Raw genomic sequence first — 18,426 nt, forward strand, 5'->3', positions numbered from 1 at the left:
AGTAACGGATTTGTTTGTTAAAGACTTGTTTCGGCTGCCTGGCAACAATTGATGAACGGAATGATCGTTCTTTATCAAATAACAATCTCTGAAGATTTTGAACGCCAGTAGTACTGTGGTTATCGAGAATCCGACAGGTGTCACTAGTGTACAGTAGGCCATAACTTATTGTGAGATTTCTCCTATTTAAATGACAACTCGGCAACGCTACTGTAAGGATCCGACAGGTGTCGCCGCTTGTGTGCAGTAAGGGTATAAACTACTGTTTCACGTGAGGATCCACCAGGTGTCGCTAGTGTGCAGTAAAGGTATAAACTACTGTGACCCGCCAGACAACAGCGGAAATGTTCAGTAATATTCGTATTCGTAGAAAACTTGTCGTCTGTCTGTGCTCCAATGTACTGATTGCACCTTGGACCAATTTACGAATAATTTTCTACAATTTGTCTGACGAGGAGAGTGAGACAGAGAGACGTGTCAACGGAATAAAAGGTTCGTCTGTCTCTGGCTCCCAGGTCCCGCCTAAACGTGGTTGAATCTGATTGGTGCGTTTTCCTGTCGGCACGCCGGAGCCCGAGGGGCGCGTCTCACTTCACTGCGCCATCGCTCTCATCAGAGATCGCAAAAGAATTCCATCTATTCGTTACCACGGCAACGACGTTCCGGGGCACTGGATAACAACGACGTAAATAACGCAATAAACGGCTTATATTCGATTGTCTATTCGTCTTCGGTATTTCTTCTTTTTTTGGATCTACCGCCATCCGTAAATACTTACTTCAGGGTTTATACCGAGTGAACCCCCTGCGACCGACATCAGTTATCAGACATTTCTAATTGAACATGAACCACAGTCATCAGACATTAGACATTTCATCAGCGCACTTTCAAACCCTGAGTGTTTAACCTGTCCGAGTGCAGGGGAGCAGCTTCCAGGCTGTAGGGGGGGGGGGAGCAGGTTCCAGGCTTCAGACAAGGACCGACATTTTAACCGGCCATAAATATTCATCGGCTCCTATTCGTCGTTTCGTGTTCAGGAATTCAGTTCACGTTCCTTTGAACAATTTGCGCGCGCGCACACAAACCATTATTAGACATCTCATCGTCCCGTTTCTATGGTAACGGAATTTAGAGGATTAGTCGGCGCGAACGAACGTCATACACAAATCCACCCGTCGCCCCATCCCGTCTCTCCCCCTCACTCCCTCTACCCTCACCCCCTCCCTATAATCTACACTCCCTCGCCCCTCCTGATCCTCCACATTCCCACTCCCCGTCACTGTCCCTCGGGCACGAATCAAACGAATGAAATCTTGCGATTTCTCCAATTCTTTCTAATAACGCTCTTTATTTATGTTAACTCTGTAAGGTGGTATAATATATAATTTATTAATTTATTTATTATAATGATATATACACCATATATGAAAATAAACAGAAGATTTAGTACCCAGCCCTAATTAAGATTGATAAGTTACTTTTTCCTGTGTCTTTTCTGTTTTATATCTGTAGGAACGTGCTCAAAAACAAGCCATGCAGCACTTCGTCTGTCGTTTATATATTTCTGATATCTTTCTTATCTGAAAAAAAACTTATTCGAAATGAAAAAAAGAACCAAAAGTCAATCATTCTTTTATCATTTTCATATTTTTTAAAATGTTTTTATTTCATCTGTATAATTTCTCAATTGTTCATTTTATTTTTGTATTATTTTTACTATTCTTATATTCATTATTTTCGTATCATTTATATTATTTTTTAAATCATTTATATAATTCTTATTTTATCTAGATCATTTCTATATTATTCATATTATTTCTACATTGTTTATATTATTTTTTGTATACGCGCATTCAATCCCTTGACGCGAGACATTTGGGGCTTTCAGGAGAATTATTTCATAGAAAAAATTATAATTTTCAGGCCGGTTGAATTTTTCTGCCTCTGCCTTTTGGCAGTAATAATGATACGTTACAGGGCGTTGATAAGGTACAGGGCGTTGATAATAATATTGACAAATACAGAATTGGGACTCAAAATATGGACCAGTTCTATGTAGGCCTGATAAGGATTTTGAGGGACGTTGAAAAGAGTCCTTTTTGCGCCATTAAAGACAATTTTTGTTTTTATATACATTCAGATTTCTTTAAGATGGTGATATTTTCTACCGAGAAGGCACCGGACCGTGTGATACAATGGCGATAACCCAAAAAAGAGATCGGGATGGTCGAAATGTATCCACGACCACCAAATGGGGAACATACAGAGGACATCTTTCCTCAGACCGCGGATTCGAAGCTACATGTATTCTCACGATTAGGTAGAACTTATTTGTTTTTAGTTTTCTAGTGCCAGTATTCTGAAAACCAGGTAGGACCCTTTCTGTTTTTTTAGCCAGTTTCTCGTTTATGTACAAATTCCTATCGAAAAATATCTCGTAGTCTATGAAATGAAATTGATGAATTTTTAAGATTTTTATTACATTCATCACCTCCAAGAGATATTTGCAGAGCAAGCATTTACAAAATGACAAATTTCAGCAATACTTCTATAAATACGTTGTACTGTATCGCCATCTATCGGGTGAATAATGAAACGTTCCCAGTGACAGCTCAACGCACTGGTCGTCTTTGATACCAATATCGATGCAATCGCCATCTATCGGTTTCTCGGTGTAATACAACCAAGACTTCATGTTCAACATTCGCTGCGCTAGTCCCATGCATTATTTATAACCTGCTCATCCACCAGATGGCGAACGAGTGCTTGCACCCGAAAAGCACGTACCGTCATTTCCATCACTGCCGCTAGTAGTCGCTGGGAATTACTATCTGTAAATGCCGCCAGACGTCGTTGCGCGCGATGTTAAAAAAAGTTGATCACAGTTTTATGCGCTGACGTGATACCGATCGATAATCACTAACGGTTTTTCTCTCGTTTGAACAAGTTGATCGATCAACAATCGGAACCGTTTTTTCATCGATGACATCACGGGAGCTTAGTAACGTAAGTTTTTTGTTTTCTTTCATTTGTTTACTCTTCCACTTTATCATTCTCGAACTTCTGGTACCGGTCAGTATCACCTATAGCATGTCCCACGTCGGGGCGAAATGATTCGTGGTAAGATTTTAAATTTCGATTTACGTAAGAATTATTGCCATGGTTTTCATCCATATTGTCGTGACAGAACCAGTTAGGTTGAGGGGTTTATCGGCTGGTATCCGACGACTACGGAACCAGTTCTAAGCCGTAGGTTAAAGTTTGACTCAAAGTTAAAACATAACTTGATTTAAAATAAGTTGATTTTTCTGATGAGTCACATCTTCACGGTCATACCTAGCAGAGGGACCCAGACATTTTGGGAAAGTGCCCTTTTTGTATATATTTTGTACATATTAATTGTTATGTCTTATAGAACTGCCCTTTTTCGGGTTTCCTGCCCTTTTTTGGTACGGCCCTTATCTTAACTCAATGAACTGGGTCCTGGTATATATTCGACATGTTTGTTTTAAAGTTTTGAATTTTCAGTAATAGGCCTATTCTGCTTAAAAGGCCATCGAAAGTGTAAGAGTTTCATCATAGAATTTCAAAAAGAAAAAAAAAACGAACAGATTTTCACAGAAGAAAGTTTATTATCGATTTTTCAAAAAATGAAATAAATTAATATTGTGCATAGATTATGCATATCCGATATTTACAAACAAAAGCAAACATTTAGATTCGAAACCATGACGTTTTTGCCATTGACAAAAATGCAAACCCCTTATTCTGTTTACTCTCCAAAATATCTAAGATATCGAAACCATGACGTGGTTTGCCCAAATTCTGTTTACTCTCCAAAATATCTAAGATATCGAAACCATGACGTGGTTTGCCCAAATTCAGTTTATTCTCCAAAATATTTTCCATGTCGAAACCATGACGTGCATTAAGCCCAAAACGCAAATTCAAAGGGCTCAATATTTAGCCTTAAATTTTCCAAAATATGTTTGTATTTTGGATTTCGAAACCATGACGTTTGTTTGCCATTTACCCAAATCCAAGGTGTTTTAATTCTGTTTTTTCCTCCAAAATATTTAAGATCTCGAAACCATGACGTGTTAACTAAAAATCGAAAGCCTCATTTTTCAGGCCGGGATCTTTAGATTTCGAAACCATGACGTTTTTTGCGACAAACTAAAATCCAAGGCCTCGTTTTTCTCCAAAATATCTAAGACGTCGAAACCATGACGTGGTTTGCCATCAACTAAAGGCCTCATTTTCCAGACCTATGTCTTTAGAAGTCGAATCATTCTTTTCGCCATTGTCGCTATTTTGGCCTTTATTTTCCTAAATATCCAATGGTATCGGAACCCATGCGTCGCTATGCCAATCCTAGCCACTACTATGGCGTTCTCCTCCAAAATATTTCCACTGTCGAGACCACTGTTACATTATTTTGCCACTATAGACTAATGAAGCCAAACACGATTTCGTCCGGTGGTGTAACGCGCTCTAAAGAATCTGTTTTAGTAACAACATTTCGCGTGCACATCAAAACATGACGTTGAACTTTTTCCAAACGGCACTCCCTCAAACAGCAAGCTACATCTCCTAAATCATTCTTTAAACATGTGTCGCTACTGGCATCTGAATCGGGTTCGACCTGAAAATATAAATTGTAAATCGTGAGCGTGTTGGTAAGAGTCTAAAAATAGATGGACTCAACAAGAGACGTAGAAATGGAAATGCTGCAATAATACTAAGCTCGAACTGTTCAAATGGATTTAGAGGTTTACTGTCAAACAGTAAATTCATGATCACACATTTTTTCCTAAACTAATATAAAATGTACCTTTTACATTCAGTGTGCGATACCTTCACATTCCGTGTGCGACACCTAACGAGACGTGTGCCACACCCCGCTGGAAGTGTGCGCTACCCACTCAAACAACCGATCTTTATATACATTGTAACCAACTGTTTAAAACATATCGTTTGCCTAACTGTTAACCAATCAGATTCTCCCCGATAGTGTCACGTGCTATGATAAAAATCAGCCATTGGTTGATTGATTACTCAGTCGAGGGACTCTAACGTTCCAAAACTATGAACGTCATTTGATCTTACGGCATCGTTACGCTTGTTACGTTACGTTACGTTTTTTACAGGTGATTGTCGAGTCTTCAATCAGACAACACCACCGTTGCCATAACTACGGCGGTAACAATGCCGAAAGATGTTACGTCAGTGATAACCAACGCTGCAGGTGGCGCTGCCAGTAAGCGTCTGCGTTCTCCAAAATGTTCTAGATGTCGAAACCATGGCGTGATAGCCGAACTGAAAGGACATAAGCGCTACTGTAGGTGGCGCGACTGTCGCTGCGTGAAATGTTTATTGATCAACGAGCGACAACGAGTAATGGCGGCCCAGGTGGCGCTGCGACGGCAACAGGTAATTATAGATTCGATATTTGTCTGTCAGTGTTAACACTAGTAATGTAACAACATAGGATTCTTAGATGGGGAAAACCCAACTGATAGCGCCCCCTAGTTGTGTTTCGTTGCATTTCAATGAATTGTAATGAACACCAGGGGACAGGACTAGCTAACTCGTATAAATAATTTAATGTCACTTAAACGCCACCTAGTGGGTTTTATCATTTAACGTTCTGTGGCATAACATCGGTTTAGAATGATGCTTAGATTTTTTTTGCTGGATATATTTCCAGGAACAGGAAGTAGCGATGGGATTGTGTGTGCCCATACCCATATCGACTTTAGACGGTGGGACTGCTTCTTCGGAAAATACCACCTTCTCACCCTCGAAACTGAAAAGACTGGCCCTCTTACACGGCAACTGTATCACCCAAGGTGAGTTCCCGAGGGGTAGCAGGTTGCTTTGATATTCGCAGTAGGATCAGAGCCAAATTTTTGGCCTCTTTAATATATATCTTAAAAACTAAGATGGCCGCTATAGCAGCTATATGAATTCTTACACAAATTTGAGAAAATACAAAGATGGCTGCTATGCGACTTAATCGATGGAAATCTTCCGAAATTTATAAAAACGTCGTGAACGCAACGCGGAACATAAGTGGCCCAGTTCCACAGTTCTGATTTAAATTTGATTCTAGAGTTAAAACATTGAAGATGAACAGACTTTAACTCTGAGTGAACTCTAACTCACAACTGTGGAACCGGGCCATGGAGTTTAGTGATAGTAAAAAATTGAAGATGGTTGTTCATTGAATAGCCGATGGTTTAGATTAACTATTTTAATCTCAACTGCTTGGTTGTGTATCGTCAATGGACCTTTGAGACGGTCAAATTCGTCATGATGATAAGGCGGCATCCCGTATCTGGTATCGGTTAGCCTATAGGCCAAAATAACAATGTAACTATATACGATAATAGTATTTACATCGTGAATGGTATTTCAGCTATGGCATTAAATCAGCGAGTTTAGGAGGAACTTGTCTGGCAACAAAATTACTTACATGTCTCGATTGTTTGTTTTCTGCGCACGTCGCCTTAAAGAAAAATAACAAAGGGATCCGCGTTGTAATTGTTATTGCATCGAGAAGATTTATGAAGGTTTCTTGACAGCGGTCTTTCTTTCATACAGGCCCAGGAGAAATTAAACACGAATTCTCTTGTAATTTCGGGAAATAAAAAAGAACATTTTGGAAACGGGTGATAAAATGCTTTAAAAACTGAATAACAAAAATAGTAAAACAGGTTAAAGCCAAGGTGACTAACTCTTGACTTTTGACCAAGTCAAAAAATTAGGAAAAGTCCCCTGAATCACCAAATGATGCAACACAGAAATTGTTTTGCCTTCCATTCAACGGCTAGGGGCTGCGGTAACGATAGTAACAATGAAATTTGAATTGACTGTCAACTATCCACTGGTTAAGTCCAACCAACTTTTGAGATTTGACCCAGCTGGTTAACTCTTTTGAACAACTGCAGCCCCTGATATTAACAATGAACTTTCAATTGTCATTATGTCAACTATCCACTGGTTAAGTCTAACCAACTTTTGAGCAACTGCAGTCCCTGATAGTGACAATGAACTTTTAATTTTCACTATGTCAACTATCCACTGGTTAACCTTTAACCAAATATTTCGAATCAAAGTTTACTTAGCTCTAACGGCCAACAGATAATTCAGTTTGCTTCGACTACATTTTGATCCCACGCTTCAAAATCTGCAACAGATAATTCAGTTTGCGTCGCCTTCATCTCTTGACTCATGTCGTTTATTTTATTACATAATAAAACATTCTATGTACGGATATACTCTTTAAATGGCAACAGACTTTCAAAGTTCAATCCAACTTCGTAAAAAAGAAATCCTCGCATGGCTTACGGAAATAAACAAGGTCCGCCGTAGCGACCCCGGAACCGGAGAATGGTTATACTATAGCCTTCAAAACTAACAAATTTCACTTCGACTTCGACTCTCGCCTGTTCGCTACAAAAGTGGTAATAATTGCGAATGATGAATGCGCAAGGTTGACCGCTCTAAATTCTATAAACATAAGCCCAAAATGTACATACGTTTCCAACGTACCAACCAAATTCTGATGATCCATTTCTATGTAGCCAAGGTGCTAAATATGAAACCACCATCACCAACCCTATCAGGAGAGCCTTCTTCTATAACCCAACACATCTTTGAATCGTACATCAGTCTGATTGTGTGGATATTATGTACATTTAGCTTCACATTCATATGTAGCCCATGGCCGTGACCGGTGTCCAACAAGCCCATGATATCCACGAGGCTATCCATTGTTAACGCCGCTAATGCTGGTAAATAAAGAAAACCAATATTAAGACTCATTATATCGCAGTGCTAATGACCCATCTCAAGGCGAACTAAATTCTGATGATCCATTTCTGTAAACAAGATGCTTAATATGAAATCATCATCACCAACCCAAGCAGGTGAGCCTTCTAACCCAACCCATCTTGGCCTCTTGAGCACCAAATATCAAAGCACATCCTACACAGCATAGAACTTTAAAACTAACATCGTTCCAATTTCATCATCAACCAAGACCCCTGTTCTGCATCAAGCTTAAGTACAAGAACGAAGGCTTGCTTCGAAAAAGTAAGACTCACAAGAAAGATCGTGGCTATAATAGTCTCCAAATCTGATTGAATTACTCACATCCTGTTGAACTATAGACCGTTCTTTTTTTTCAAATCGGGAGATTTTCGCTCAAAAACGTTGTCCCGTACAATAAATCAGCAGCGCTTGACAGAAAAAGCAACATGTTTCAAATGCGTTCAGAAAATTAGGTTGTGGCGCTTATCTCGCGGTTGAATGCTATATCTTATTAGTGTTTGCTCTTTTCAAAGTCCTCGAATCTTTTGATCTATTGAGTTACACAGTATCTGTTTGAAAATGGTTCTCATAAAAAGTGGGGTATTTAGGCTGAGAAAAAATGATACCTTGTTTCTCCTAGGCCGTGTTCGCTCATTTTGTAAACTGCAAAGAAGGATATAATCAGTTCATTCCCATAGATGTCGGGTCTGTTATTTTTAGCTTGATCGTGTTTTTAAAACAAAGTCATGTACCGCGTACAGCAGAGTAGATAGGCGGTCTACCGGGTCAACTTTCAAACTCTGCAGAAATGAAAAGAAACAGGACATCCAATTTTTCTAGCCTTATCTATTTTCAACATGACGGCTCAGACGTGTGCGGTAGTTTATGGTGTCTACACATTAAGAGATGTGTCGCTATTCATTTTATCGTTTCGTTACAAAATAACGCTTTGGAATGTAAACGGGGCCTTTTTAACAATGTACCCGGCGTTATCGGGAAGATTTTAGAATAGAAAATGGAGAATGATTTTATTGTGAAACTTGGTACAAAGTAACGTTTTTGAAATAAACTCGAACAATCTTTCTTTTCACAAAGTCGTCAATAGAATCGGAAAGGCGGTTTTAACACAACTTGGGGCAAGAGAAAAAAATAATCTGAAATGTTTATTTTTTTTTGCTTGTAGTTAATTCCTATTCGACGTTTCGACTTAATCCTGATAGTTTGCTTCGGAAAATATTATTTAAAAATCGAAAATGGGGATTTCTATCTGTGCATACCCGTGGGATTGGGTATTTTGACCTAAAGGGATTCTGACAGCCGACCGACGACCTTGGATTTTGTCAAGTCACAACAGACGCGGCTGTTAAGAGAATGCAGACGAGACCGAATTTATATATATATATGTTCACTCCGTCAGACGACGTGTCATTAGACACCTCTAATTAGACGATGTTTTGATACAAGGTTGCCAAGGTTATCGGTCCGTTAACGTGTGATATCAGTTACATTCACGCTGACTGTCAATGAAGCGAAGAGATCGCGTTTATCATTTTGATCTTGAAATAAGAAGAAAGAAGATTTCTTCCTCTTTGGTTTGATTTCTAATAGTTGTTTCCTACAAGTCATCACCAGGAATGTCGATCAAAAATCATTAACCGTGATTATGACACATTGGGCCAATCGAAGAATAAGAAGGGTTTGAAATGCTTCCTTTTACTTAGAGTTTCCCAGCAGCGGGCGTCTTGAAATAGGGAAAGAATTGTTCCTTTGAGCGGTTTGATCATTGATATTTATTTGTTGTTTTTCCTAAACAAACCCACCGATCACACCTACCGGTCAAACCAACACGGAATGAAACAGATTTCTATTTTCCTTTATTGATTGGTTTGATTTATAATCATTTGTTGCGTCCCTAACCCCTTACATCATCAGCAATGATTAGTTACATTTAAATGATTAATATGCATTTTAATGATTAGCATGCATTTTAATCACAGCTTCATTGAAGTTAACGAGAATCACGTGATATAAATGGCCGGTTCTACAGAAATCTCTTTGATCTCCATAAAACGGTTACGGCAAACAAACTCTTCCAGAAGATATTGCACCTTCCATAATTCCACTGATAACATCATTAATTACCAATTTTGCTTCGTTTTTTTTCCAGAAGAGACCACGCGTACAACGAGTCGTTTAAAAATGCTGTCGAAATTCTTCCCTGAACTGCCGACGTCTTTCCTCGTGCACGTGTTAAATAGTTGCCACGATGACGTCAGTTTGGCCATTCAGAAACTCAGAGAAGGTACGTATCACATTAACAGCCGGAAGATGGCAGCACTTAATGTTGTTAAGGGTTCGTTGTGTTTATTTTTTTTTCAGTTTCACCCTCAGCTCCGTCGAGCAGCGCCTCCGACTCGTCCGGTCTCTACCAACCATTTCTTCCGTGGCCCCCGCCCTCGATCGGTCCGCGTCCGTCTCTCGGCGATCCCGGTCCGGTCACGCAGCCGCATCAGCTTTCCACTGTCTCCTGGCCACCGGCGTCGCATCACCAACTGGTGACTGCCGGTAACGCGTACCCGCCACCGCCACCTATATACACGTGTTACGAGTCACGTGCTAATATAGGTGGCGCCACGGTTATCGAGCCGGCCACCGACCTATCGCGTATGAAGTACCCGTATGAAGAGGTGAAATCGCACGACAAAGAAAAAGACCATTAATCACCGAAAAAAAAGTATTATCTTTGAAAATGTCCCATTTTCAGTGCACCGATCCGATAGTCCTAGTTTTCGGGAAGGACTGTAGCTCACGAGGCCTCACGCGGTGCTGCGTAGAGATAAAGAGGGCGTTACTTGTCACATAAAACAGTATTCTGACTATTGTGTCGATATCGATTTATTTCGTGCCTTAGAAAACACATTAAATGTCAATGAACTGAGTATTAAATGTTTAAAGAAACTCTCAATTTGCAGTGGAATTTAGGAGCAATGCAACCTCCACGTGTGGGTGGTACAGTCGGTTAGGTTGTGGGGCGGTTCCTCTGTCCAGTTGATCCTGCGGTTCACTGCGAATGGAGAGTAAATATGTAAATATGACTTTATTAAATAAATCAATAATCTGCCGATGTATTAATTTTACATATCATTCTACTTAATAAATGTAGCTATCATATCAATTAGATAGGTATGTATGGCCCGCGGATCCAGTTCCACAGTTTTGTATATGGGAACCAAGTTCCACTGTGGAACTGGACACTGGGTGTAATATGGTTATTTGTTATATATTGTGTACTGTGTAATGGACTCCGCAGAAGCATTTCATCTGTTGATAAATGAAATAAAGTTGTTTAAAAATGTAAATCGCTTTTCAGAGTACATGGTATATAATTCTCCGATCAGAGGTTTGTTCGCTGTAGGTTTTAGAATTCCAACTTGAATATACTCATTTCCAGTGGTTTTGCAAAGGAAGTTTGTTTAAATGACCCTCGGTCTTAGACCCCTTTGATCACTGATTTCTCACGATGCATACTTCTTTACTTCACTGAAATATTGCTGAACACTTTTTACTGGGTTGTCATAGTCTTTTGTCGTTTCAAGGAGTTCCACCTGTGATGTTTTGAGTTTCCACTCTGTGTTCGTCTTTTAAACGGTTCCACCCCGTGTTCTGAGTTTCCACCCTGTGTTCTGTGGTTCCACGCAACGGAAATATTCACCTTTTTAAATAAAAAAAAAAAACGGGTCGGCGCGTGATGTTTATGTTATCATTTTCTTCGGCTCCCAATAAAAGTCGCATTTATTGCTTTGATTCATAATCTATTTATTAATTAAACAGCCAGACACGCGGACAGGGAATCGTCTGCGACCTCCGGCCGTTAATAACTACACCTGCTATGATGTATCACCCGCATGCGTTAATCGCAGACGACTCCCAATGCCCCAGACTTTACTAACTATCTTCTCTCCCCACTCATCTGCTGATGTCGTTATGGACGACAGCAAAAACGTCGCCACACGTGATACGTATTTTTGAAGATCTTTCGGATCCAGAGACAAATTAAATCTGTCACACAACTGTGGGACTGGATTCATAGAGACGAATTAAACCAACACAACTGTGGAATTGGGTTCAGAGTCAAATACAACCCACACAACTGTGGAACTGGATTCATAGAGACAAATTAAACCCACACAACTGTGGAAATGGGTCCAGAGTTACACCGTTGATTTTTGAACCGTGGTCGTGTCGACAAATAAACAAAGATACCACAAACAAAAACTAACCAGCGAACACGCATGCGCATAACTTTTTTTCGTGTTATCGGATTCGCGTCACGAACAAATAAATCATGGGGAGAATAATTAAAAATCGTTTAGCGAACCCTCGAACTTTGCAACGCGGTATAATATTCGTACTTGAATGCACTCGTCAGTGGTATGACTTGATTTCGGATTTTAAAAAAATATAGGCCAAACGATAAAGAAAATATAAAAATACCAGCAAACCTAGATTATCTATTGTGGATTGGTTGCGGTTTTATTGGAATTTCAGTAAAAGTTTGCTTACAATGCCATCATTTTCCAGCGAACAAATTTGCTTAAATTCAATGAGAATACCTTTCTTTAAAACGCTGTCAATTTCGTTATAGCGCCATGATTGCCATTGCGATCCCAACAGTTGCAGCTTGGCAATATAACGGACTTTGACTGTAAGGCATAGAAAATATCAAAATATCTAATGTCGATTGGTTACGGTTCGGTTGGAATTGAAACTATCAAAATATCAAAAACATTGATCGATGATAGCCTGGAAAATTTACAATACATCTAGTTGAATATCGGTAATCCTTAATGCGAAGTGTTCTCTTTGGTTTTATCCAGATTTTTCAACGAAGGCTTTAATTTTATCCGTGTTTTATCTCTTTAGAATATCCTGTCAAAAATCTTTGTGAAACCCTTTATCTGTGTATCTCAAAAGTGAATGGAATTGAATAACTGAATTTTCTTTGAACGCAAAAAAAAAGTTTTTTGGAGGCTTCCTCAATAAAATCCAATTAATCTTTTTAAATGCTTTGTTACTTTCGTTGTCCGCAATGCGTTAGGAGACACGCCCATGCAAAGCAGCGGTGAAGCTTTACGTGAAGCCCAAGGCCTAAAAACGCTGTAAGAGATTTGTCTTGCGGAGATGTTAAAAGCCGATATGAAGTTGTCCATTTTTTGTTGAAAGGTGACATTCGATTGTGACTTTTATGTCTGCCAGTCTAGACAGAAACGAGAGGGGGAGAGTTAGATGGTGATTGAATGAATGAGAAGAGGGGATATCAGAAAGGGGAGAGTAGATTGAGGCCGATAAGATAGGGGGTCTTTCGTCTAGTTTGTATACCTTGCATGGCTGGCACCGAAGTTAAAATTGTAAAAAGCAATATGGAAAAACATGTGTTCCTAACAAACGAACAAGGATAAGGACTTAAGGATTAGGACCCGGGGCCCAGTTTCATAAAAATGATTAAAGCCCGAATCGATTTAAGATAATCTGAAGTAATGAAGAAATTAAATCGATTTGAGAGTTGAACGTTTTTGTGAAACTGGGCGCTGGGAATTAGTACTACGATTAGGACTGGGTTAAGGACTACAATTAGGACTACGGGATTAGTACTACGATTAGGACTGGGTTAAGGACTACAATTAGGACTACGGGATTAGTACTACGATTAGGACTGGGTTAAGGACTACAATTAGGACTACGGGATTAGGACTACGATTAGGACAAACTCTTGAAAACGAAGAAACCTACTATAACAAAATACACGGAGACGACGTGTGAACATTGAGTGGGGACAGAAGCCTTATAAATCCCTTCTTTGTAAAACAAAGTTGCCGTTTGACATTTCCATCATCTTCCAGAGTAGAAAAATACTATGGAGGCGATGAAAGAGAGGGGGAGAGGACAGAGAGAAGAGGAGGGAGAGGAGGAGAGACAGAGGAGTGAGCGGCAAAAATACTAAGAAGTAAAGATAACTGAAATTGAATTATTGGAAGGTAATTAATTTCTCAGACTACACGAGAAGTTGTTAATTGAATAGCGCATGCGCATTGATTAGTTTGTCTATTTTTGGTAAATCTAGAATTTATTAGAAATAGATAAAAAGTAAATTTCTTTGATATCAGATTCACCTGATACAAGTTATGAAGTATTCAACTTGGCTTTATTAGAATATCATAGCAGAGTGTTTTTAGGTAGAATCGGGCTTTAGGATAGTGCCTTTCTTCCGGGTTGAAACAAAACATATCGAAGTTCAAAAAGGTGCCCCACGATTTGTAGTTCCGCTGTCATAATAACCACTGGGTGTCTCGACTTGGTCTGTCCTCCTCACTGGGGTTGTTGGGGTTTGACAAAAAAGAATGCCTTGGAGAACCCGGGCATCGATCCCGGTACCTCTCGCATGCTAAGCGAGCGCTCTACCATCTGAGCTAGTTCCCCAGTGACAAAAAATGTCGTGTTGGGCGTATTTTGTTGTGTTCCACATGTTTTGTTCACAAAAGGGAAAATGGTCAAATTTTATATAGAAGCAATTTGCGTAGGGAGCATTTGTGTTACGGAGTTCAATGTCTCCTAAAGGGTATCCAACAACTGCGAATTTCAGCCGAAATTATGTGGGTTCATTTTAATAAATTATTTCGTCATAAAATTTGAATTGTGGGACTTCTAATTCGATTAACAATTCTGGAAGTTGTAAAAAGAAATCATCGTAATGAAAACGGTTGAATATCCAGAGATTGAAAGACAGCAGTAGCAAAAAACAGCAGGAACGAAGTCTCATTTTCACTAACGAGCAAACAATTTATCGATTATTCAAACGTTTTCGGGAGTTACGTTTTCCCTGTTCCGATGCACAAGTGTTTGATCAAAGAGTCCGAAATATTTCTTTTAGTTCTAATCCTAAATTTAGTCATCTTCAAGAATAATACCGAATCTATCTAAACACAATTCCTCAGTCAAAAGATTATTTACATATATGATCGTCTTTATAGATGTGATATATTCTTAATTAACCACGCACTCTGTACTCATAACGCAAAAGCTAATCTGGTAGGCCTAAATAACAAATCAAGTAAAGATGACACAAATATCAATCTTTGGAACTATTTGACAGTAGCGCACTGACACTGCTGCGGTATTTAGGATATATTGTTGTTTTTGTTAAGGCGCAGAATATCAAAAAAGTACTGACATTATCAGCGCTTAATTCAAGTGGATAGCACTGTTACAAGTGGACAATATGCCAATCAAACTAAATATCGATTTTTCTGTACTAAGTAACACTAGTAATGACACTAACTAGAGATTTAGTTATCTGAATTATGTAACTAGTAAATGTGATAAGTGAAATGATAAATCATAAGCAATTCTCTTCAGTGAGATTTACTAGTGAGGGGTTTACCTGGTGCATACAAGGTCCACAACACTTGTGTAGCAATTGTCCTTTCCTCAGTTGCGTGACTTAATTTGATCTGAACCCAGTTCCACAGTTGTGTGGGTTTGATTTGACTCTGAACCCAGTTCCACAGTTTTGGGATATGATTTTAGGCTCCATCTCTATCTATCCTTGTTGTCCTCTAAATGTTATTTGTTCCAATTCAAGGTTTGAAGTTTCGTAAGAAAAAACTTTGAAAAGAATCTACAACACAAACCACTTTATTACAAGTATACTTCAATATATTTTTTCTAAGTACAGAATTGCAAGTTAGATACTCTATACAGTGACACCCAAAGCAACATCGACGTAAATGTACATCACGAAGGCTGAGACTATACTGCACATGCACATTTACAACGAACATTTAACACGACAGCTGTCTAACACAGTCATGTTCACAATTAACAGTTATTCGATGATTTTACAGTAGAATGTTTTGGGACCAACAAAGTTCATCCAGTCTACGAGAAATCCGGATTGAGTCATTTTCTTGTATATAATCAAACAAATAAACTGCAATTAATATAGTCCGGATTGGACAAAAATCCGGACTAAACGGGTTTGACTGTATTAACAAATATCAAGTTATTTCATAGTAGCAATTTATTACGATCTATGTAAGAGTCCAGTATCGGGTGTGTCGCCTTTCACGAGGGCTTGAATCTGTTTGAAATGTGGATGATCCTTATCGCCGAGTAGTTGAAACAGGACCGATTCGCTGGTGGTAATAATAGCCCCGAACTGGCGTAATCTCTACAAATATACAACCGATAAAAGAGAGAGAGATAAGGTGAGATTTATTATATTCCCAGATATTAATGTTTAGTTTTCCGGTCAGACGGCACCACCGTACAGACATGGTCAAAATAATGATAATAATAATCAATAGATATATTAAATATATCGAGGACTCGAGGAAATGCAGCCAATTTTCTTACGTCGAATGCGATGAGTCGATCTGATTGAAATCTTGACGACGTCGCATCAGCGACAATATGAACTTTAATGCCTTTCGACATCAAATCGATAGCAGTTTGTTGTATGCACACGTGCGTCTGAAATTTAATTTGAAACGAACTATAGGTTGACATGAGATTGTGAGACATCTTGCAGTTAGGTCTAAAAGTTTGCAGTCAAGAAGGAATCCTGGAAGATTTAAAGTTAAATGCATCTGATAGATTGGCAGCAGCAGCGGCAGCAGCAGCAGCACTAGCAGCAGCTGGCCTCAGTTCGCAGTCCAGGAATTTGTCTAGTTCCACTGAGTTAGGCCCATAATCCTTCAACCAAACCCGAACCTACAACCAACATGCTGTAACCTAACCCAGGTTCACTTCAGCCCAGCCTAGCCCTCAATACGGTATCAAGAAAGGCTCACAATACCTTGCATAACTTATTGAAAGTCTCAGAGACCGGTTTTTGGAAAAAATTAACAAATGGTTTCAACAAACCTCGACACCAAAAAGAACGACGTATTTCAAATTTCCATCGCAAATAGTTTTCATTATTTCCTCGACCTCAGGTACGATCATGCTGAATTTAGTTTTCTCGACGACACCGCCTGTGGCATGTGAGATGTCCAACTCGGCGACCGTGTGCAACAATCCTTTAGGATACTGTAGAAACGATAAACTATTGATTATGTGTACTGACTACAGATCAGTCATTTCTGGATATAAGAAGTTTTCAAGGAATTTCAAAGAAAATCTCACACCACCACCAGAGGTAACGATGAAATGGTCTACTTACAGCGCTAAACTTTTGTGAATTTTCTTTCGCTTACCTGTTCAGTTACGATGAGTGGAATTTCTAAAATCTTCGTCATTTCAGTCTAAAAAAAAAACAGAGACAAAAATGATCAGAAGAGTCAAGCGAGAGGACTTAGACTCATCAGAGAGAGAGGGGGAGAGGGAGAGCCGGAGAGGGAGAGAAAGAGAGGGGGGAAAGGAGAGATTCAATAGTTGTGCACAGTTCGAACCCATATTCGACGTGTTATTTGATGTCCTCACCAATCTTTTAGAGATTTCCACAATTTCATTGAAATATTTGATAGACGGCCGGAACCTTTCCTGTATGTCACACATAAACACGGCCGTACGGGACGGTTCTAAATTTCCTAAATATTCTACCGACATGGGCGCCGCCATTTTGTCCACGGAACTGGTCATGTGATCTGCGCTGTTGTGCCCGTAATGCGAATAGAAATCAAGAAGTTACCAGGAATAAAACGAATATTTATAAACGCAGGGACATAATAATTTCAGAAGTCAATTAGCGTGCTGTCAATAATAGAAAATATTTGCAAAATTGTTTTCGATCTTGCAAGGTGGCAGCACGGTACAGTTGACAAATTCAATGCAAATGTACTATATTGAACACGACGGCGTGCATTTGCGGTTCGGTTCGGGTTGTTAGTGATTTAGTCTAATAAATAACACCTTGTTTCTCCTAATCGTTCGGGTCGTAATCAGTTCATTTCTACAACTGTCCGCTTGATCACGAGTTTGAAATATGTTATGCAGTAGAAGCGGCCGGCCGGGTCAACTTTTAAACTCAGTGGGATTGGCATTAATGCTGGCCTTCGTTAGCAACGCCTTTTAGCCTACAAACAAGATGCAATAAAGAAAATTGAAAAATATAATAAAAGTTATCTAGACTAGAATTGAATTCTCCATTAATTCATTTTAATTGTTATAATGCATATAAATTTAAGTCATAATCTCGTTAAAACCGTTACCAATCTCCAAACTATGTAATATCACTCAATTCGTGTGATGAAAGTTGAGAAATATATCGAAAATTTATTCATAGCGTTTATTGTGTTTTTGATTAATTCATTTTATTTGTAATAATCAGATGCATAAATGAATTCTTTATTTCGCGAAGCCGTTACCCCCAATATCCAGATAATATAATACGAATTCTTTAGCAGCCTAAACGGTATCTTCAGTCAAAATATATAAATCTCCAATCCGACTGATCAGTTTGTGGTTCAAACTCTTGTGGTAACAGTCGCTACAGAGATCATCTAAACGGTTTCGTCACTGGACTTAGGAAGACGAGGGGGTGGAACTGATACAGTTTATTACGGTTACAGCAGTTCTGTTGGTTCTCTTAGCTCAAAGTAAGTTAAAGTT

At 39.1% G+C, this 18,426-nt stretch overlaps 2 protein-coding genes and 1 non-coding gene across 3 annotated transcripts; 1 reads left to right on the forward strand and 2 right to left on the reverse strand.

Moving 5' to 3' along the window:
* Window positions 1-2,894: 2,894 nt before the first annotated feature.
* Window positions 2,895-11,131, forward strand: LOC141914017 (uncharacterized). The gene is made up of 5 exons (XM_074805263.1): window positions 2,895-3,006; window positions 5,151-5,433; window positions 5,711-5,852; window positions 9,986-10,120; window positions 10,198-11,131. Exons 2-5 carry the CDS (start codon window positions 5,209-5,211, stop codon window positions 10,536-10,538), a joined length of 843 nt encoding a protein of 280 aa, XP_074661364.1. The 5' UTR covers window positions 2,895-3,006; window positions 5,151-5,208; the 3' UTR covers window positions 10,539-11,131.
* Window positions 11,132-14,222: 3,091 nt separating this feature from the next.
* Trnaa-agc (transfer RNA alanine (anticodon AGC)) lies at window positions 14,223-14,295 on the reverse strand. Its single transcript has one exon. It is a non-coding gene; the product is annotated as a tRNA-Ala (tRNA).
* Window positions 14,296-15,519: 1,224 nt separating this feature from the next.
* On the reverse strand, window positions 15,520-17,464 carry LOC141914004 (isochorismatase domain-containing protein 1-like). The gene is made up of 5 exons (XM_074805248.1): window positions 17,299-17,464; window positions 17,073-17,120; window positions 16,741-16,905; window positions 16,231-16,347; window positions 15,520-16,045 (listed from the first exon to the last, which is right to left on the reverse strand). The coding sequence occupies exons 1-5, from the start codon at window positions 17,455-17,457 to the stop codon at window positions 15,899-15,901; spliced, it is 636 nt and encodes a 211-aa protein (XP_074661349.1). The 5' UTR covers window positions 17,458-17,464; the 3' UTR covers window positions 15,520-15,898.
* Window positions 17,465-18,426: the final 962 nt, after the last annotated feature.

This window comes from Tubulanus polymorphus, chromosome 12 (assembly GCF_964204645.1).
Source record: "Tubulanus polymorphus chromosome 12, tnTubPoly1.2, whole genome shotgun sequence".
NCBI lineage: Eukaryota > Metazoa > Nemertea > Palaeonemertea > Tubulaniformes > Tubulanidae > Tubulanus > Tubulanus polymorphus.

Excerpts from the sequence above, each read along its gene's own strand:
- LOC141914017 (XM_074805263.1), top strand. The coding sequence starts at position 5,209 with ATGCCGAAAGATGTTACGTCAGTGATAACCAACGCTGCAGGTGGCGCT. Across the intron at positions 5,853-9,985 it reads CGGCAACTGTATCACCCAAG|AAGAGACCACGCGTACAACG; the intron begins GTGAGTTCCCGA and ends TTTTTTTTCCAG. Across the intron at positions 10,121-10,197 it reads CATTCAGAAACTCAGAGAAG|TTTCACCCTCAGCTCCGTCG; the intron begins GTACGTATCACA and ends TTTTTTTTTCAG.
- LOC141914004 (XM_074805248.1), bottom strand. The coding sequence starts at position 17,457 with ATGACCAGTTCCGTGGACAAAATGGCGGCGCCCATGTCGGTAGAATAT. Across the intron at positions 16,348-16,740 it reads TCGTTCTTTTTGGTGTCGAG|ACGCACGTGTGCATACAACA; the intron begins GTTTGTTGAAAC and ends ATTAAATTTCAG. Across the intron at positions 16,046-16,230 it reads ATCGACTCATCGCATTCGAC|AGATTACGCCAGTTCGGGGC; the intron begins GTAAGAAAATTG and ends GTATATTTGTAG.